The 20991-nt window shown below is 33.9% G+C and overlaps 5 protein-coding genes across 7 annotated transcripts in view; 1 reads left to right on the top strand and 4 right to left on the bottom strand.

Annotated features, from left to right (window-relative positions):
• Positions 1 to 1355: 1355 nt before the first annotated feature.
• Positions 1356 to 2320, top strand: LOC145732704 (zinc finger HIT domain-containing protein 3). The gene is made up of 3 exons (XM_081985169.1): positions 1356 to 1633; positions 1743 to 1885; positions 1939 to 2320. The coding sequence occupies exons 1-3, from the start codon at positions 1566 to 1568 to the stop codon at positions 2130 to 2132; spliced, it is 405 nt and encodes a 134-aa protein (XP_081841295.1). The 5' UTR covers positions 1356 to 1565; the 3' UTR covers positions 2133 to 2320.
• Position 2321: 1 nt separating this feature from the next.
• On the bottom strand, positions 2322 to 11000 carry LOC145732658 (beta-glucuronidase). 2 transcript variants are annotated; one of them, XM_081985071.1, is made up of 13 exons: positions 10831 to 11000; positions 6340 to 6574; positions 6102 to 6287; positions 5506 to 5672; positions 5316 to 5452; positions 5070 to 5266; positions 4830 to 4989; positions 4619 to 4778; positions 4391 to 4561; positions 4253 to 4337; positions 2828 to 3004; positions 2630 to 2768; positions 2322 to 2577 (listed from the first exon to the last, which is right to left on the bottom strand). In XM_081985071.1, exons 2-13 carry the CDS (start codon positions 6556 to 6558, stop codon positions 2393 to 2395), a joined length of 1983 nt encoding a protein of 660 aa, XP_081841197.1. In that variant the 5' UTR covers positions 6559 to 6574; positions 10831 to 11000; the 3' UTR covers positions 2322 to 2392. The 2 variants fall into 2 exon arrangements, with proteins under 2 accessions (XP_081841197.1, XP_081841207.1); XM_081985081.1 differs by lacking the exon at positions 10831 to 11000 and having other exon boundaries at positions 4391 to 4534; positions 6340 to 6773.
• A 176-nt stretch (positions 11001 to 11176) lies between these two features.
• The window catches only part of LOC145732692 (uncharacterized), a 231754-nt gene continuing 221939 nt past the window's right edge, over positions 11177 to 20991 (bottom strand). Inside the window, exons 1-3 of one of the 2 annotated variants that reach the window (XM_081985148.1) lie at positions 11774 to 11929; positions 11552 to 11719; positions 11177 to 11347 (exon numbers count right to left, since the gene is read on the bottom strand). In XM_081985148.1, the coding sequence (XP_081841274.1) occupies positions 11199 to 11347; positions 11552 to 11719; positions 11774 to 11870 (414 nt within the window). In that variant the 5' untranslated portion in view covers positions 11871 to 11929 and the 3' untranslated portion in view covers positions 11177 to 11198. Of the gene's footprint in view, positions 11348 to 11551; positions 11720 to 11773; positions 11930 to 20991 lie in introns of those variants that run through there. The other variant, XM_081985156.1, reaches the window with a different exon arrangement.
• On the bottom strand, positions 16607 to 17111 carry LOC145732712 (uncharacterized). Its single transcript, XM_081985182.1, has 3 exons — positions 16960 to 17111; positions 16804 to 16902; positions 16607 to 16753 (listed from the first exon to the last, which is right to left on the bottom strand). Exons 1-3 carry the CDS (start codon positions 17051 to 17053, stop codon positions 16632 to 16634), a joined length of 315 nt encoding a protein of 104 aa, XP_081841308.1. The 5' UTR covers positions 17054 to 17111; the 3' UTR covers positions 16607 to 16631.
• LOC145732610 (uncharacterized) overlaps positions 19639 to 20991 on the bottom strand; it is an 86670-nt gene continuing 85317 nt past the window's right edge. The window contains exon 6 of the mRNA XM_081984974.1: positions 19639 to 20692. Coding sequence (XP_081841100.1) covers positions 20393 to 20692 — 300 coding nt within the window. The 3' untranslated portion in view covers positions 19639 to 20392. The remainder of the gene's footprint in view (positions 20693 to 20991) is intronic.

The raw sequence follows: 20991 nt of genomic DNA, 5'->3' as shown, positions 1-20991 counted from the left end.
AACAGATGCGGCAGCGGCCAGGGACATTTGGACCTTTTTATATGCTTTTACTAGCCGGCACTCTAAACGGTGTTGCCAAGTTTAAAAAAATGTAGTGGCGGACAGGGAGACTTAGGGGGTTAGGTTAGGTTCCGTTTTAGTCTGGTGTTTTGGTTGTATTGTTGATGGTCGCAGTTGAAGTTCACATAGTGTTATGAATAAAAAACGTTATTTTGTCAAAATGTCTTTCAAAAAGGTTGGAAAGAAAGGTGTTATCATATACAGCCAAGGCCGTGAAATCGTCAGTAACGTCTTACAATTTATGAAGAAAGAAGCAGAAGGAGTTTCCATTCCTTTGAAAAACTTGTTGTCTTTTATTTTCTTTATTAAAAACGACGAAAATGTTTCATTTTACTGATAAAATAATAGCACGCCACTGACTGGCTGCAACAACTTGGAAAGTAACGACAGCAGCAATATTTAAAGCGAGACGTACAGAGATCGTGACATCATCGTTTGATGACGCCTGTGGCCTTTTCTTAGCTGATTCGAGCTCTACTTTAAGAACACTTTTTATAAAATTGTGGTGCTTGTGTTGGCAACAATACCTAAACTGTTGACTTTAAAAATACGCGTAAAGTCACTTGAAGTAATACTTGATCACGTGACTGTAAATTTCTGAGAATGTCAAGTCAATATTATTATAAAATTAAGCCTGATTGAATACAAGTGTTTTTGGCCTCCAGGTAATTAATAATTATACTTTAACACTTGGTTCAATTAACAATTAAAGTGAACGGTGGCTGCTCAAAATGGTGGCTGGAGGACACAGTCAACTGTCGCTTCTTAAGACAAACTCAAGTTTAGTTTGGACTGTGACTTTTTTCATTCGTTCTGTTACATTTAAAACAAACTCAACTTAATACAATGCGAATATGCGTTAACCCTTTGAATATTTCAATACCTACCTAACTAATTGCTCAGTTTGGTTAATGATAAAATATAGTGCGTTGATTAACTTTGTATTTTTAAGTTTCTAGTTTCCATAGTTTCCAACATTCCAACGAGCTGAAAGCTGCTTTTTTACCAATCACATATTACTGAAATGACTGAAACTACCCGTCTACCCACTTTACTGAGATTTAGGCAAATTGCTACTTAGTATAAAATATAAATGTTATAAATATAATGGTTTTCAAAACATTTAAAACAACCTGCCTTTGTTTTGCTATTATTATATTTGAAGAATTAAGTGATTAAGCCACATCTTCCTAGGTTTATTGTATTTCTGGTTGCAGTGACTCTCTAATACGATCTGTCTGTCGTTCGTCAATTTAGCGGTCTGTCATTTGTCAAAACTATCAAATTCAAAATCAGTTTGTCGCCCTTTGTTGTTGTTGATGGATGATTTTGACATGTGCATTAATTCCAGAATTTTGACCTTTGTGAATTTATTGTAAACTAAGCAGGTGAAAAAAGCGGAAAGTTTTAAATACATCCGTTTGTTCGTCAGCTAATTTAGTGAATAAACCTAACGGGAATATAAGTATATCATTAAACACGGTAGACTTGGCAAGTCACTAAGAATGTCCAAAGTGTGTATCATTTGTTCAGGGGATGGCATTTACAAGTGCCCAATGTGTTTTATTTACTAGTAAGTACCAAATAACCACTTAAACTTAACCTTCCTTGCTTGCTTCCTGAATTCCCCATCTAACTGGGGGAGTATGGCTTAGCAAGCACTAACCTAACCTAATTTTTAGTTGTTCCTCAAAATGTTGCAAAAAACATCGTCAAAGTGGTTGTGAAGTCCTACAAAAAGATGAACCAGCAACAGGCTCTGTACAACCTAAGGAAACCATGACTTTACCCCAGGAAATACCTTCAGGGAGGTTGGAACTACTAAGTAAGTTTTAACACCTTCTATAACTTACCCATTTATCTAACAATACTTTATAGGAAACAGTGATGAGGTAAAAAATCTGCTAGCTAATCCCCATTTGAGGGATTTGCTGGTCACTATAGACACAGCTGAAAATGCTGAACAGGTAGTGCAGAAAGCCATGCTTGAACCAATTTTTGTGGAGTTTGCTGATGCCTGTATTAAAGCTGTAGAGCCAGAGAATAGTGGTCAGGACCAAGACCATACATAAACTGATTTCCAGGTGTGAGAAACTGAAAAACCTTCCTTTCTTTTCCTGAATAGATGTATTTACTTAATACTTGGAGAAGGAACACATGAATGACTTAACTGCTTATGAGGTTTTATCTTACTTAAGCAAGTAGTATGTACTTTTGACTTTTGCTTACTTATAGCATTATAAGTGATTTTACTCAAAAAGTTGGTTGTTGGTTTATTTATTTATTCAAATGGAAATGAGGTCACTTGACTAGAAATAATTTAACTAATTAATTATAACTCCTCATGATTAAGGGTGTTTTGAGCAATTACATAAGGGTTGAGATCCTCTGGAGTGGAAATTTGGTAAAATTGTTTCGCTAGTCCCCAGTAGCGTCGTCTTAAATGATGGGCACTGGCCTTTGGCTGTCTATTTCTAGTAAAAATTCCTTTCCTATTTCCTCCCACTCTTGTATAGTCTAAAAAATTAACAAATTTACATTGTTTCAGTTTTAAATAGACTCAATAGACCTTGTTTGGTTTTAAAGTCTGCAAAATTCCATATGAACTCTCCTATGAAAAATCCTTGACTTCTCAAATAGTCAAAAGCCTCAAAGTGTTTTGACATTAGGTCGACTTGGTACTCTTCAGACCAAATAAAATTAGGAGCCTAAAATTTCCATAAATTACCAGATAGTGGCATTAATTAGTAAACAAAAAACCACTTACAAAGTGCAGTCCCGCTAAGGTGTCACCTCCATATTCTTGCATAATCACAGGTTTATTAAATTTATTGTACCAAGCAGTGGCTTCATTTACCACCTTGGAAAATATCACATCAATGTTGCCTTCATTTGAGTACCAGCCATTGTAGCGGTTAAAGCTTATTATATCCACAAATTGTGACTGAAATTGTTAGATAATTTTAGTTTTATTACACATATCTAAATCAAGCAGAAATAATTGATTGTCCCTTAGATTTATAATCCCAATTCTTGGTATTTCTTGATGAATGATAAAAAATTCCATTTCTTGGCAATTACTAGTTTTTCCACTGTCATTTTACATTTGACTAAACAAAAGAAGCTATGATACAACCTATGTTTTACAATGTTATAGTTTTTGAACCAAAAAAATGTAATTGCAGTTTACTCATAACATAGTATATTACGTAACTAGTGCTGTAAGAAGCATTTTACGCATGATATGGAAAAAGTAACGCAGGAAGCCGCGATTGTGTAATTCCATGAGTGCGTGAAACGTCTTAGAGAACACGTGTGACGTACGTACTATACTTTACCTACGACCAAGTGTAAAGTTCTGGCTTTTACAGCTCATATAATTTAAAATAATTTAAAAAATAAAATGTATTTTTAACATATTAACATCATATTGGTACTAATCATAGGAATTGTGCTACTAAAGAAAAAATAATAATGTAATACATTTTTTTTATAAAAACATGTTGCCTAATTGTTAGTGTTCTTAAAATAATGATTTATGGTGATATTACAGTTATTAAGAACAAGTGGCGAATCTGTTTTATTGCTTGTTGAGACTTAGGCAAGTGTTACGTTATTGCTATTATTTCTGTGCTAGAAGTAATACTTTCAGTAGCATTACTTGGTGTGTTTGCACTGTTTGCTATTGCTGATAATTTTCTTGACAAACCGGAATTTATACTTAAAACTTTAAAAACAATGCACTACGCGATGATCTCTATCTAGGATACTTTGATAAAGCAAGAAATGGAAATGAAATCAATTTTCTCCAGCATTAGGACCAGTTAGTTTTTTGCCGATCTTAAAACTGTCCGCTTTTTTTACAGCTTTATAATATAGGTAACCAATATCCAATAGCTAACAACAACTGTGCGTAAAGAGGGTCATTACGTAACGGAAAACTATGCGTAAATAGCTATTTACACTGAGGTCGAAGGTAAATTACATTACAATTTACAGTTTTTTTGTGATTGATTTTCTGCATAGTTAATTTTTGGTTAAAGTGTATTGCTTACATCCACTTACAACTTCAATTACTCCTTATTTTCAATGTGATTTTAAAACCCTTGCAATCACCATAATTTCGTGAGAATCCAGCATTAAAATTGCAAAACTTTAAAAGTGTTAAAGTTAAATACAGAATTATGCTTACAGACTCTACAAGATTGACTCCTTGAGCTTCAACTATTGTGGTAGGTCTGGTCACATCTAAACTTTTGATATGCTCAATAACTTGCCTGCAAAGTAAATTTGTGCATTTTTCGTTTGCAAGTTTTAAAAAACATCAAACCTAAAATATTCTTTTGCTGCAGGAAATTGGGTTCTAGGTTCATTAGCTGCCGACCACATAATAACAGCAGGTCGATTTTTGTCCCTTTTAATGAGCTCAGTCAAAGATACTTTGTGTTTAGCCAGAAGGTTGTCCGAAAAAATCCTGAAAAATAATACTTGTATGTCATGCCTGAAAACCAAAGCTTGGTTTGATATACAGAAAAGTCCACTCACGGAAAATACTCACTCAATGTTAACTGCGGGACATTCGTCGATGATCATGATGCCTAACTGGTCAGCCAAATCCATAATTTCTTCAGCGTAAGGATAATGCGAAGTCCTAAAAGCGTTAGCTCCAACCCACTTGATGAGATTGTAGTCTCGAATTATTAAAGGCAAATCCAAACCTGTTTCATTCACGGTTAATCTCATGGTAATTTAAGTAAAATTTCCGTTACCTTTTCCACGAATATCTGAATCTTCGTGTTTACCAAAACCGTGAAGGTACAAGGGTTGGCCGTTGATAAAGAAACTGGTGTTGGACCAGGATAAGGTTCTGAGTCCGATGGGTTGCACGTATTTATCGACTAGTTCACCGTATGAGTCCAGAAGTTCTACCTTTCATTAAAAATAATATATACTATTGTTGAGTTAGTAAAAGTCTCACTTATTTAAAAAAAAGTGTAACAATATCTTACCTCTAAGGAATACATGTATCCAGGTTTTGGGTGCATCAAATACGGCCACCACAAGTTTGGATTATCTATTGTTAAAGTACCCAAACACTGGGCCGCTTCCTCACTTTTGGTGATGACAATATTGGCTTTGTCCGCCAAGCTTACTCTGCAGGTAACGTCACTTGAACCCTCGATGGTGACGTTGTAACTGATGGTTGCTAAAACCACCATTTATCACCACTTTTTTTACTGTTTTATTATTAATACCTCTTTGAGCCGAAGCTTCTAAAGTCACCACTGTAATATCGTCTATGTAGTTTTTAGGGGTAGTGTAGAGTTTTATAGGTCTGTGAATCCCCGCGTAGTTGAAGAAGTCGAACGTTATGGTCTGCTGCAGTCTTCCACTATATTGAGTAGAAAAATAGAAATCTACTAGGATAGACAGGAAAAAACTTACTTGTCCAGTTCAACGACACGTCCCTGGGGAATAGTATCCGGTAATAATGTATTATCCACAGCCACTGTAATGTGATTTTCTTTACCGTATTTTAAGTAGGCTGTCACCTCACATAGGAATGGAAGATGGCCGATTTCGTGGCTCATCACTAACTGCCCATTCACCCACTATATTTTTGAAAAATTAAATCCACAACCACACAATTCACCTAACAAATGCGAAAAGTTGTGGTTTTTCGAACAAGGCAAATAGTTAAAGGGCGGAAAGATACTTTCCGCATATGTTAGGTAACATTTTTCCTGTTTGCAAAATTGATTAAAAGGTTTCACAAATTGAAAGGAGAGTTAGTACACCAAAAATGTAATATAAACATTCCCTCCTAAATGTTCGTTTTTTTGAGATACTGGGTTGAGTTAATAAGTTTTATTTACTGTTATTGTTTTATATTACAAGCGCATTTTAAAAATTTTCCAATAAACAAAAAAAAATCAAACTCGTTTTATTTCTCATATTTTTTGGATGTTTGACATCCTGTATTTTTAGAAAATAGAAAATTGCATTTTACCACCCCCCAGTAGGAAAAAATTATGACTTACAACTTGAGCAGCATAATTGACAGACTCAAACCGCAACCAAACTCGACCAATTTCTGACCAAAATTTTGGTACGAAAAAGTTTCGGTCATACCAAACGAGCCCTACGTGGTCTCTTATTCTCCAATCGGTAGTGATGTCGTTGTAACTGGCTGGAACTGGCATCTGGAGTACCTCGAAATCTGGAATCTTTTTCAATTAACGAATAGTTTGATTTGTTTGAAATTATAGTGAAACTCACATCTTTCAGTTCGCGTTTGTACCAATGTTGGTCAAAGCCTATAAAAGGATTCTTGACTGATGTGTTGGGGGCTACAAAACTCCAGATTCCATCTAAAGAAGTCACTTGTCTGGTTTCAGATTCCCGAGGAAACAGAATACCACCCCGATGGATGACCGCTTTGGAATACCGGGTGCACACACTCAGGAAGAGTAGAAAAGCGCCAAAATGGAGGCGCATCTTAGGTCACTTATTCCTATATTATAAGTGTTGTGGTGTAATATGAGGTTACATAAAAACGACTGAAAAATTCACATAACCGATTTCACTACTTAAAGAAACAATTAACAATATAATGGAGATCGAAAGTATAGTGGCACCCACGATTTTTCTTGGTTCTGATTAATCTCACCGCGCGGTTCTATATCAACTGAGCTCGCATCCTGCCTTACGAGTGCTAATATTTAAATTGGACGTCTTTGTTCTGCTTTATTAGATACCTGACATGTTTTAGTTTTGCTTTTTTGTGAACGTGTAATGGACCTTTTGCTGATATACAGGATGGTCAAACCCTAAGATGTATGAATTAACAGCCTGAAAGTATTATGTTGTAATAGTGGTTTCTGTCAGTATTATTTTAGAAAGTTTTCTTTAATTTTTCTATTGTTTTAATAAAATGTTTGAATTTGTTATCTTTCATGCAGCAGCCGGATTTTCCCAAGCACATAATCGTCTTATTGACTTTTTGAGCACGTAAAAGTTGTAAACCACAAATACACATTTCGTCAAGGATATCAACAGATATGCTGTATTGTAGTAAATTTGGAATAAACATCAGAAAACTTAAATAGGTACAAGGGTGATTCAGGAAAGATTAAATAAAGCCTTAAGTTTTGTATAAATATCAAAATTCAATTTAACCCGAATTAGTTATTTTAGCAAATTTAGCAAATACAGACTAGCAACAATGAACAACCAGACAAATTGATGCAAAAAAGTTCTGATTTCAAATGAGTTAGTGATCGAACTTTCCAAAGGGGCCGTGGTTTTGTTTTTGGCTTCTAGGACTTAGTGGCTTAGTTGGACAGTGTGACAGTATTCAGACCCTTTTAAGAAAAAGTGTTTGATTTTTGAACATAGCCAAAAAATTCTGGTGATACTGATGTAGGATTGAAGGAATGGATTATTGACATATTCTGGGTTCTAATGTATTCAGTATTCAAGTTTCCCGCTCCCACTTTACTAACTTTACTATTACTACTAGTTCTGGGTTCGCCACTTGATAACTTCTTCAGTCTTCACCAATAAATAGATGGGCTTTGTTAGTTAAACCACAGACAAACTTACACTGATACTTTAGTTTCACTGATGACATCTTCGTTTTGAGGAAAAGATTATCAAATTACATCCACCAAATGTCAACAAAAGATGATTTGTCCTAATGTTTGCCAGTCAATTCACAAATTGAGGAAAGCATTGAGATCAGTATTGTTATTAATATTGTTTAATTATTTAAATTAAAATTAATTTAATATAATACAATTTTATAATTTTTATAAGAATATTTTTCTCTATTTAGATTGAAGAATATGTATAATATAAGTATACAGGGTGATTCCAAAGTTGGTGCTTTCCTTTCACCTGCGAATATATATAATAACGAAGATACAGGGTGTCAAAGTTTCACTGAAAAAATAAAAATTTAATGATTTTGGCCAAACCACTTGAAGTAATTAAACAAAATTTTGTAGGTGTCAGTAGCTACGTGGAAAGGAAATTTTCCAAGAAACAACAATTTTTTTGCGTTTACCAGTCGCGCGTATAATTTTTTAAAAACATTTTCGAAAAAAAATGTTACCCTACTAGTTTTTTTTCAACATAAAATGTATTATTGAATTCCTTGTTCAATTCTAAAAATAAAACCCCTTTTATTATTTTTTGCTACGACGCACCGCTTTCGAGTAAAAAAATAAAAACCGTCTTAATGCGTGCCTAAAATTAAATGCTGTTTTAATTTAAAATGTCAAATTATTAAAACTTAGTTCAACGGCGGCTGAAATCTTTTGTTTATGTTTATGTCTGTTGATAAAGAATAACCTGTAGTTAGTTAAAATTAAATTTAAGTTATTTTTTATTTTGTTTTTTTTTTCAGTAAAATTTTGACACCCTGTATTTTCGTTATTGTTCATATTTCGAAAAAGCGTCAAAGGAAAAAAAAAAAGCTTATTTTTTGGAGCCCTATTCGCAGGTGAAAGGAAAGCACCAACTTTGGAATCACCCGGTATACTAAATAGTAATATTGCGACGTTATTGGGACAACCTGTATACCCAATACACAAGCTTTTACGATAATTTTTATAATGACGTGTAAAAAAGATCATTGCACTTTTAGCTTAAAAAGTTACATCCTGTAATTAGGTACAAAGAATAAATTGCAATTACCTACTTAAGACCAACTCAAAATATCTCATTTATACTAGTATGATTGAGTTTTGGCATGTTTCAATTGTCTTCTTATTTTAAGGAATACTTCTAGTACATGTAGTTGTAACCAGTTATAATAGAAAATTTGCCTGGGTAAAAGTCAAATATAATTACTATCGAGTAAAGAATGAAAAAGTAATAAGATATTATAGCATTAACATATCTATTATTACCCTATGATTTCATGCTAATTATGTGTTAATCTCTTTCTCAAGCATTGTTGTTTATGGGTTTAAACAACGCTTATGTGTAGTCCTGAATGGTTAAACGATGCAACGCTTAATATAGTTATTAAATTAAAGGTTAGAAGATTCATTTAATAAGGTAAATTTGTATCGGTTTTTTTAGATTTTAATTGAGTAAAAAAATATTTTTAATTGGTCAAGGATCAAAAAATTATTAATATTACTCTCAAAGAGAACAGTATTTGAAGTAAAGATTAATACTTAATGGACACAACAATACTATCGCCCAATCTATGTAAGTGATTATTAATAATATAATAGACATAAGTCGAGGTTAAAAGCTTCTGTGAAACTAACAAAAAACATATTAAAAAAATATTATTTTCCACTACAGCTAGATTACCCTATATTCCTATTAACTAAATTAATTCCTATTTGTTTACAAAAAGAGATATCTATAGTCATCGATACTGATTGAGTTAAAAGTAAAAAGATACACCAAACCTTGGATATGATTGATTGTGCGTTTAAGTCGAAGACCTGGTAGAGTCTAGAGGTGAAAATTTACATATAAACCATCACCGGGTTCCTAGAAACACGTAATTGTTTATACGATTACATGGTACCTGCACGGCTGATTCCCAAGCATTGCTGAAAATATCGTTATACCATAGCAATCGATGGGATTTTTCGTTTTACCATGTACAGGACACTATATGTATACAGGGTGCAACAAATTTGTTTATCAGTATATATGAGCATCTTGAAAACTGTGAAACTGAAAAACTCGGAAAAAATTATTATAGCTTTAAATTCAAATTGCCATTATCCAATAATTTATTGTCTGTGTGTTAGTTACTTCTAACCTTTATAAAATTAACCGTTAAAATTTCGAGGTTTTGACATTTGTAACCCCTTGCTAAATCCAAACTTTATGGGTTAATGTAACGTTACAGCGTTTTATGTCGATTTAAAATATTGTGCTGACATATTTTATTGCGATTTGTTTTATAAGTCATAAACAGTTCGTGACATTAAAACTTTGCTGTTTATAGCTTTAATATAACTGTTTTCTAATAATATACGGGCACCCATCAGTATCCATTCGTGACTTTGAATAATTTGTCTTGTTAATTCCAAAAGTAATGAAAAACCAAAATCGTGTTATTTTTGTGTCTGAGAAATCAATTTTTATATTCCTCCTTATTATCCTTTGCATATTATATCAACAAAAAGATGCGGGACGAGTTATTCACCTTTCCCAAAAAAGTCAACAAACTCTCCGAAAATTAACGAATTCGTACTGAATAGAGAGAGGATCGTTAAATGCGAAAATCCAAAAGTTTGTAAGCAGCACTAAAAAAACTACTAATCAACCGCTAAAAGCCCGTTTTTGTTTGATTTATTGTGGCGATATATTGATCGACATGGGATTAAAGACCTGCATATGCAAATTGGCGCTTTTGAATTCAACAGTCAAACACCTGTAAAGGTTATTAGATTAATCTTAGGTTGTTTCTAAGCGTATCCTGCTGTCATTGTTTTTTCTGCCTTATTGTTTGATTATGTCATTGCTTATTACCAAATTATGTTAGCCTAGAATAACAACAAATCTAGGGCAATATCGTATATAGTAAACTTTAATACCAAACTAGTGGATTACCTCACTATTAGAAACCCAAGCAAGATAACCTTAACCTGCGTGTGTAATTGTTGGTATCTCAATTCATTCAAGTTGTTTTTTTTTGGTCAAGATTCTAATGAATTTCTACGGTATGGACTAATTTACAGTATATTATCAATAAATACTAATTACCAAATTTCAAACTAGTGACTTACTTACCTGACTTTGACTTTTTTACTGTTGATCTGACTGAAATTCTTACGAACCCAACCTAAACCGACAAATTGTTGTACAATTACCCGACACAATCGCCCACTGATAGATACTGCTCTAATCGGAAAGAAATTGCATTATGTATTTATTTTATTAATGAATCTGACCGAGTTCAGACAATTTTCTTATCCATTCAAAGATTTGAATTGGAAATGTGTGTAAATACGACCGCGGGTGGTTTTTGTTCTTGTCGATATCACTTGTACGGTTATTAAGATAAACTGAAATAGGCCAATAACATTATTCTGTATCAATTGTAGGATATTAGGGTTCAACGAATAAATCAGTGTGGTTCCGAATTAATAGAGGTTTATTCAGTACCAATAGTACGGTCGTCGCCTGACAAAGAAAATTGGAAAACCACCTCCAAAGCCGAAACCTCCACCTCTAAATCCCCTGCCGCCACCACCGCCAAATCCACGTCCACCGAATCCACCGCCAAATCCTCGACCTCCACCAAAACCTAGAAAAATTATTGAAAAGAAGTAGTCCATATTCACACAGTAAGTGTAAGCAAACTCAAAGTCGATCTCCACAAAGTTTGTAGTACTTTGTGGAGATCGACTTTGAGTTTGCTTTCACCTATACTAGAAAAATTAGTTTAGATTGATGGCTGATTGCACTGTCGTAATTAAGGACATTTTTGCCCACCCTATACAGCACATACCTCTGCCTCCTCCAAAGCCACCTCCGCCTCCAAATCCACCCCCACCTCCAAATCCACCTCCACCTCCAAATCCTCCTCTAAAGCCACCGCCAAAACCACCTCCACCATGAGGTTCTGGAGATCGTTTCACCCTTAATACGCTGTGGGGTTGTTCCATAAGGTCTGAACCTAAAGTTAAAAAAATATTAAAATCATTCTTATTCTTGCAACTTACATCATTACTTTCAGGTACTTCCTCGTCATAGTTTACACTCCGTGCATTCACACTAATACCTACTAGCCATAGTAATAATAACGTAAAGTAAAGTACACGACCCATTTTAATTGTTGTCTTTTAGGGTAGTCTTATACGAACTGAATGTGGTAAATGTCATTTTCAGTCATATTTATAGAAAAAAATATTGTTGTCGATCTTAAAAGGTTTATTTTTCTATTTAACACCTATACGAAAAATCCCCGTTTATCATAACATAATATGACGGAGAAATTTTAGATGGAAAATATGAAATTGGTGTACCGTAAAGATCACCTACAGGGTGACTTTTGAAAGTTTACAAGTAAAAATTTAGCAGAACGTTTAAAAAGACATCATTATTAGAGATTCATATGAAAAGATACAATTTGTAAATATAACAATAATTAAGTGAATTAAAAGAGATGTTTAAATTTAAGTTTCTTAGATTAGATTGTATTTCAAAAAATTATAGCAAATCTAATCCTCACATTTTTTATTCTTCTTATTGATTACATGACCTGAAAAATCAGAAAAAAACATGCTCAATAAAAAATTCAATTGTGAACTGTTTATTAATGGCAAAAACCAGCTTTAAAATGAAATACTCACTAAATACATAAACCTACGCATTTGATGCAAAACTAGTATGTCATCTGAATTAAGTGTAATAGTCAGTCAAAGTGAACCCAGTATTTGCTGTACTTATTCGCATTAGCGCTTCTAAGAATAATTTCATTAGACGCTTTAATATTGATTTTTTTCAATCATTTGCCCGGATATTTTTTATTACCTTTTAGCATCAACTATTTTGGAGGTGTGAACCAAAATATGCAAGTCATTAATGGTCAACTTTTGCTGGATGATATAGAGTTGTATAGTCTTTCCTACTTCAGGAAATTAATACAGAAATTTGAAAAAAAACTGGCACTGTAACAAAAGAAAAGGAATCAACTTTAGATATGAGATGAGCCTGCTTAGCAAGAATCTTAGCAATAATTCATTATTGTCTCACTCTCTGTCAAACTAAAAATTTAACTGGACTATCACCAGCATCAGGCTGAAAAGTTCTAAATGATGTGTTAGGATCGATGTTGTTGAACAAGTAAGTAAGATACACGAGTACTGGTTAAGAAATGTTTTTCCTCTAAAAGGGCTTCAGAAAGAGCTGCATTTATATTTTTCGGTTTAGATCTTCTAAAACAAGAAGAAATGTCTTCATTAGAATGTAAAATAAAACGTTGCAAAGCTATTTCTTTGATCATGGCTATTCTGCCCATTGATTCATCTTCATCTTGAAGTGAAGTAGTATTTAAAGCTAATGTTTGCATAAGTTCGATACGACTGAAATAACTTTGAACGGATTCCATTTTTCCTTGCCTTAGTGTATTTAATTCTTCAAGAATTTGAGATAAATCACGGCTATCTCCGAATAATTCAATTAAACATTCTTTAATGTCATAAAAATCGTAGAATCTTTTAAATCTAGTTTGAGCACGAGCTGATCCTTTTAATTTGGATTCAATATATGAGATTATAAGAGTTTTTTGTGAACCTACACAGAGACTCCATGCTTGACCACAATCTTATAAGAAATCATAAAGTTTAGAACGGTATCCATCGAAATTATCTTGAATTAATGACCTTATATTAGATATATTATGAATTGGAACATGTTCATGTAGGTGGATAGATGAATTGGCTGGAGGAAGAGGAAGAGTAGTAGTCATTATGGAAACACAACCAAAACCAGATAATACCTTGTGTAAAAAAAACTTGTCTACTTACTTTGCAGATGCAGTTTCTAGCTGGTTTCACCATACAAAGAGAGTGTCGGGAATTTGTAGATTCTGCCAATATGAAGTTCTCGGATGATCGATATGGATTATCGTCGGTCTTATTCACTTATTGCACAACAAATGTCCCTCGAACACAAATAATCTTATCAAAGATTATCCTACCGACTGCGCCACTTGTTATGTTCGATGTTGTTGAACAAGTAAGATACACAAGTACTGGTTAAAATGTTTAATGTACTACGCTCCTAAACTAAAAATCTATGATGACATGACTGGTTGAGAGTCGGAATGGTAATCTTTGGGGCCTAACTTAAAACTAGTAAGCGAAAATGAATTGCGATTAAAGAGAGACATGGGATGAAGTGGGTCTGGAGCTGACTAAGTATAAAACTAAGTGTAATGAAATATAGGGAATGACGTTATAACATAGGGAATAAAACAGATGATTCATACCGACAAATTGAGTAAAGTGGTGCAACCTTTGATTACCAACTAGTGAATGTACATTTTATTTAAATAGTACTCTCAATAGACACAAAGTGTAGGACAAAAGTGACGCATTTCACCTGAACAAAAATGTACTAAGAAAGCAGAAGTTTTGATCTACATTTTGACGTTGGAACGAACCTCCTAGCTGTCACAAGAACCAAGTTAGGAGCTGTCAAACTGTGTCATCTCTAAAAAGCTTGTTCGCTTGGCTTGCTATATTTCCGATCAAAAATACCGGTTACTTCTTAGCTGTCATAGAAACCAAGTTAGGAGCTGTAAAATTATTACATTATACATCTTCCTTAAAGCTTATTTACTTGCACTGCTTTATCTTCGATCGGTCATTTGTAATTTTATAAAGAAAATGGTGTTGAGATGAAAGTAAGCTGGAATTACTGGCTATTATTTGACGTTTGAACGAAATTTCTAGCTGTCATAGTAACTCATCACGTGTCAAATAAGGACAACCTGTCATCTTTAAAGAAACAGAACAAAGATGGCAGTTGAAGGAAACGGCGAGAGAGAGAGAGAGTTAAGAATTAAAGAAGATAGAGAAAGAGGAATAACAGTTTCCCTATCTTCTTTAATTGTCCTTCTCTTTTAAGTTAAGAGCAATGACAGTTAACAAAAGAAAACGAGATAGATAAAGAGAAAATTTGAAGAGTAGGAAAAGGCAAAATTACTTAAAAATCGGTGAAATCAAATATACATAGCAATTGTAATTCGTGTATACCAATTTGCCTACTGTTCTCGCGGAGTGAGTTTACCCGTGCGTCACGAAGGCTACGTCATTTATAATCATATGAATCAAATCAAGTTTTCGTCAACAAACCTGTTGTGTTCATATTATAGAAAAGGGCGTGTCTAAAGCTTCGTCACGTTTAAAATTTTGCGTGTATTGTCAGTCAGAAAGTAGAGATCTTTGGCTGCAAATTTGCACTAAAATAACCTTATACCAAAGCAAATCAAAAATATCTTGACCGAAATAACATTTTTTATTTATGAGAAGTCTCCGTCTCCTTAGTCTCCTCTATTTACCAAAATTCGCAGAGATGTATCACCAATATGTAGTATTTCTTTAACTTTTCGCTGTTGATTTAGGTTCTGGATGGTTACATGTTTCTCTAAAATAAATACAACAAATTAAAAATTCAATTAGACATTCTGAGTGATGCTGTAGTATCTCATATCTCATTTTCAGGTTGCAATCCACTAATTTTATTTTAAACCCGCTGGAAAACATTTTAGACGCTTATTTTATTTTTTCTATGACTTTATTATTAATATGTTTCAAGAAATTTTTATGAAAAATCTATAATGCAACCCAAAAATCTCAGTCTCTGGAAACAATGAAATGTTAATAGATGTTTCTTACAAAAGTAGATATATTTTACTATTATTAACATACTATCGTTGTACATATCATATAATGTATTTCGAACATCCATTTTAATGCTTTCAGATAAATCAGTGGTCTTGACCCGTCGATAACGTCTCGATTTAGGTTTTCTAGGTGAGGAAATCATAAATAAGATTACTTGCTTGCTTTTCCCGAATCGAATAAACAGTTTTGCGGGAAATTTTCAAAGCAGCTGCAACCTTCTAGTATCAAAAAATACATCAGTAAGAATATGTAAGGTCTTAAAATTTCTTGTTTTCTGCCTGAACAGATGATAAAGCTTCTAAAGGTCCTCCATTAGTTTTTTCCAATTCAAAATATTCACAAAGGTTAAGAATTAACTGCTGGACTTGTCTGTAGAGAATTTTTCCAGTCATTTTCTAAAAAAATACTGTAATAGTAATTCCGAATTTAGGAAAAACCAAATGGCTAAATAAAAATCATAATAGACACTCCCATTTTTTTTTCAAAACAGGTTAGTAATTGTGTCAATTTTGGTTAGATCGTGACAGCCGACATAAAAAAAATAAAAATATTAATAATAATATTATGAAAGTACTTACAGAATGTTAAAAGCGTAGAAACAATAGCTCTTAAAAGAACTGTGATGGTGTGGTAAATAGAAAACTTTATAAATGATTAACAACACAAAGAAACGGAAAAGAATTAATAGTAAACAAATCAAATAAATTTCGATGGTTGTCAAACTGACAATGACTGAAATAGAAGCGTTAATCAGTAAATGTTTTTTTTGGAAGACATTCACTTAGATATTTACCCTTTCTGAAAGTGAACAATAGACAAGGATGAAGTAAATAATGCATGTCTACTTCTAAATCACAGGGGGATGACGCACGGGTAAACTCAGACCGCGAGAACAGTACATATTACGCCTTTTTGGGACAGTTTAGCTTTATGATTTTATTGTTCTAGGCCGATATTCTCAGTTATTACTGTTTTTTTCATAAAAACTCTGTCTTGACGAAATAAAGCAAAATTTTTGAGCTACATTTTTTCCGTTAGAACGAACCTCCTCAGTCACAGGAACCAAGTTAGAAGGATGACATTAGCAAAGTTTTTGCCGATTTTAGTTTGTTTAGACTTGTAGAGAAGGAATGAAATAAAATGGCAATGTATTTGTTTTAAGCGTAATTAATTTATTTAATACCAATAGAAGGGTGGTGGCGGTGGTGGTGGTGGTGGTGGCGGTGGCGGCGGTGGAGGTGGTGGTGGCGGTCCACCATAGAAAATAGGATATCCAATAATGTCTCCACCTCCAAAACCTGCCATAAAGTTATATTAAGAAAAATTTTGTTTTAATATTAATTTTTACCTCCTCCAAATCCTCCAAAATCACCTCCAAAATGTGGTGCTGGAGAGCGCTTTTGTCTTAATAACACACTCTGGACCTCTTCGATTCGGTTATTTAATCCTAACAATCAAGAAAATGTGGCTGAATATTTCAATTTTGGTAAAGATTAACACTTACTTTCATGTGTTTCGATTTTATAACTTCCACTTTGTACATTCACAATGCTTGATGCTACGAGAAGCAGCAAAATAATGCAACTTCTCGAATACATTTTTGTAACTGAATAAGAACAGGACCAATAGTTATTATATATATATAAGAAAAAATCGCGCTGTTTGTTTAAAAGTTAGCTTTTTGTTTAGCACCAACCGAAAAATCCCCGTTTAACTTAACTTAACTAATTGCTTTTCAATGTAAAAGATTATTGTTTACGGAAATTTGAATTTTGTCATTGCCAACAGTGTAACTGAATGTGGTAATATAGAACTGAAGAGAATCTTGTAATTGTTTTTTGATTGTAATAAGCCAGGCTTAACTCTACAATGTCATCAGACTATCCATCAATAATGATGAAAGTGTACGCCTCATTTAAGTTGTATATTTAGTATGACCCTATTAAAATTCCATTAACTCATTATGTTTAATTATTTGGTGGTTAATATTTTTGTAATCTTTTAGCGCTAGCTGTTTTGAAGGTGTATGTTACCTAAATCACGATAAATTTAATTCCAATGTAGGTATTTGTTTTGAATTTTGTATTTCGTTTGGCGCTTATGTTTTGGTGGGTTAGCTTAATAGTATCTCTGTTAAATTTATGCAACTGGCATGTTCATAAAATTGTGGGTAGTTTGTAATTGGTCAAGAAAAAGCAGCATTTTTTTCATTTTGTCGGGATTTTGAGTGGTTCGCTTGATCATTGAGTTAATATTGTCACACCCGTGTTAGTAGTTACGGTGCACACCCAGTAACCTGCACAGTCAGCAAGGTTAGCATAATGAGGTCGCTGACGAATATCGACTAAATCACCGAATTCTGGGGTCTTCCCCAGAGGGAGGTCACTGACTGATCTCTGGGTTAGTCTGGGTACGCCTATTGTGCAACGTGGAGCAGTAGGTTGACCAAGTGCCACACCCGAGTATCAGCCCTAGCAAAGGAAATAGTGTGGGCGTGCAGCAAGAGTTGCCGTATCTACTTACCTCCCATTGCTAGGTACATAAAGTCTTTACCGGCCCGGTAATGCCCTCGGACACGAGTCTAGGGTTCATTCATCCCCGCTAAAGCGTCTCCCTCCTTGAAACTCCCTTCTAACCCGGACCATCTTCCCACATCATGCTCTTCACCAACTTGGCAATCTGGGGGTAAGATTTTTGTATCCATTGTTTAACTACTCAAATAAAGTGGGTTACTTGTGGAAACCTGAGTTTTTCTTCCTCTGGGCTACCCCTTAACGTGACAATATGTATAATTATGAAATTTCTGTACCTCTATGTTATTTTTTGTTTGCCATGTTATTGAAAATAACATTAGTGTACTATACTCGGGGGCAATACCATAAGAGCTCAGATTTAGCCGGATAATTTTTGTGCTTGTCTTAGAACACTTTCTTTGTGGTGTAACAGCACGAGACCTGTTGTAACTAAATCACGAGAGCGCAGCTCGAGTGATTTTGCCAAACATCAGGTCGAGTTTTGTACCATAAAGAAAGTATGAGAAGACAAGCGCAAAAATTATCCTGTTCAAAATCTGAGCTCGAATGGTATTTGATAAGACAATTCCATGAATATAATCAATAATATACGACTGCTTTGTACTGGCAGAAATAAATTTTTCTGGTTCTTTTGATTTTCTGCAGTAGAACTCTAGCCGAAGCGAGCCATAACCAAAACAATACGAACAAACATCAAAATTGACAGTGCCAGCAAAAATCTCAAGGTGAGACATTGCAACAATAGAAGTGTAGTGAAAATCCGTGGAAACGATGAAATCAACAGCAAAATTTATCCGATTTTTTTATCCGCTAGCAAACTCTCTTCCTTCCTTATTAGCCGATAGCAAACCGTGTTTTGATGACGTATATATGGCATTTTTTGTACATGAGTGGAATTGTCGGGGGCAATACCACAAGAGCTCAGATTTAGCCGGATAATTTTTGTGCTTGTCTTAGAACACTTTCTTTTTGGTGTAACAGCACGAGACCTGTTGTAACTAAATCACGAGAGCGCAGCTCGAGTGATTTTGCCAAATAGGTCGAGTTTTGTACCATAAAGAAAGTATGAGAAGACAAGCGGAAAAATTATCCTGTTAAAAATCTGAGCTCGAATGGTATTTGATAAGACAATTCCATGAATATAATCAATAACTACTGCCATGTACTGGCAGAAATACATTTTTCTGGTTCTTTTGATTTTCTGCAGTAAAACTCTATCCGAAGCGAGCCATAACCAAAACAATACGAACAAAAATCAAAATTGACAGTGCCAGCAAAAATCTCAAGGTGAGACATTGCAACAATAGAAGTGTAGTGAAAATCCGTGGAAACGATGAAATCAACAGCAAAATTTATCCGATTTTTTTATCTGCTAGCAAACTCTCTTCCTTCCTTATTAGCCGATAGCAAACCGTGTTTTGATGACGTATATATGGCATTTTTTGTATATGAGTGGAATTGTCGATGCTAATTTTTATTATTATCTCGAGGATAATAAAACATTTTCTTTTTCGTATTTAATATAGGTACTATTTTTGGTCTGTAGATAATATTATGTTTGCTTCTCTTTTCGAACCTAATGATGTTTCTAACTGGACAAAGATCTTCAGTAAAATGTTTGTTATACTATTGTGTGAAAATAAAACTACTTCTCAATCTTAACAATTGTCATTAAAAATTTATTTTTTACACCTTAATATATTACACAATAAATTTATTACGTTCCGCTTCAAAGTCAACTTTAATTGGCCTAAGACCACCAATTTTATCTCAAACATTAATCACATACAGAAATACATTTTAATAGATTATACAAATCACGATCACAGTTTACAGTTATAGTGACCAATAGTCTTTACAAATTAATATTTTCGATGATTCTGACCAAGTCACGGAATCACGATAAACCCATTGTGTAATGCCGGGATTACATTAACCGTCAATAATATAGTATATGTATAGGAGTATCTACAATAATTATTATAGGCACATATTGCAAATATACAAGGACTATCAACAATTAGAAAATAAAGAAACTTAAATAATATACAAACATAATACTTTATTAGTAAGAAGTGATCCGAAGGACATATGCACACACGCTTAAAAACTAAATTAAAGCGTTGATCGTAGGTACGATTTAATTGATATTACGTTAAGTTATGTACAAACTAGTCAACTAACACAATAATTATGCAAGTGCACAAACATGTGTTGATACCACAGCTAATAATTTTTTTATGAGTATTTTTAGTATCTTGTTTAAACATTACCTGACCAACTGATGTTTAATCGTGTAGGGAACTTTTCTGTTTACAAATTAGGACTCATACAATTTCGTTGTGATTTGTACTAGGATTTGCGAACTGCAGCAGATGTTTGCTTCAATCAGCTCAACCAACACTATAAATGCGCCAAGATTTCCATTTCCGATGGTATTTCAGTGATTTGCACCGTGGAGTTGTTGTCTTGGGCACTACATCCGCTCACCGTAACAATAACGGGATTCTGATCGTTGGTCTGGACGATCGTAACAAGGTTTCCGTCCTTAGATCCGTCCAAATCACCTTGACTGCCTTTCAGTAGCATCTTCAGCGGGTTGATGTCAGCTTGTTCGGGTTCCATTTTCAACGAGTCCAGCGTGATGTTGTCCAGCGCGATGTCTTCTTCTGTACTGCCCAGAATGTTCACCACGTTTACCACCTGGTTTTTAAAATCAAAATTAGTAAGAAGCGTATGCCCGTTTAAAGAGCATTATAAGTACCACTTTTATTAGGGTGGAAGCATAGGGTACTATGTGAGTGTCCATGTATTTTTACCTTTAGAACCAGATTTTCTGGCAATAACGCATTTTAGGTGTTAACATTAATGACACTGACAGGCAGAAGGACAATTGCCATGTTTTGTTTCGCCGCATTTTTTAATTTGAATACAATAACCTCAAATTGGAAGCATTTGGAAATTTGATTGGTATGGAATACAAAACAATTTAAAAATTTATG

This window comes from Ips typographus, linkage group LG1 (assembly GCF_016097725.1).
Source record: "Ips typographus isolate SLU linkage group LG1, UJ_Ityp_2.0, whole genome shotgun sequence".
NCBI lineage: Eukaryota > Metazoa > Arthropoda > Insecta > Coleoptera > Curculionidae > Ips > Ips typographus.
This window is presented reverse-complemented; position numbering and strand designations above follow the sequence as displayed.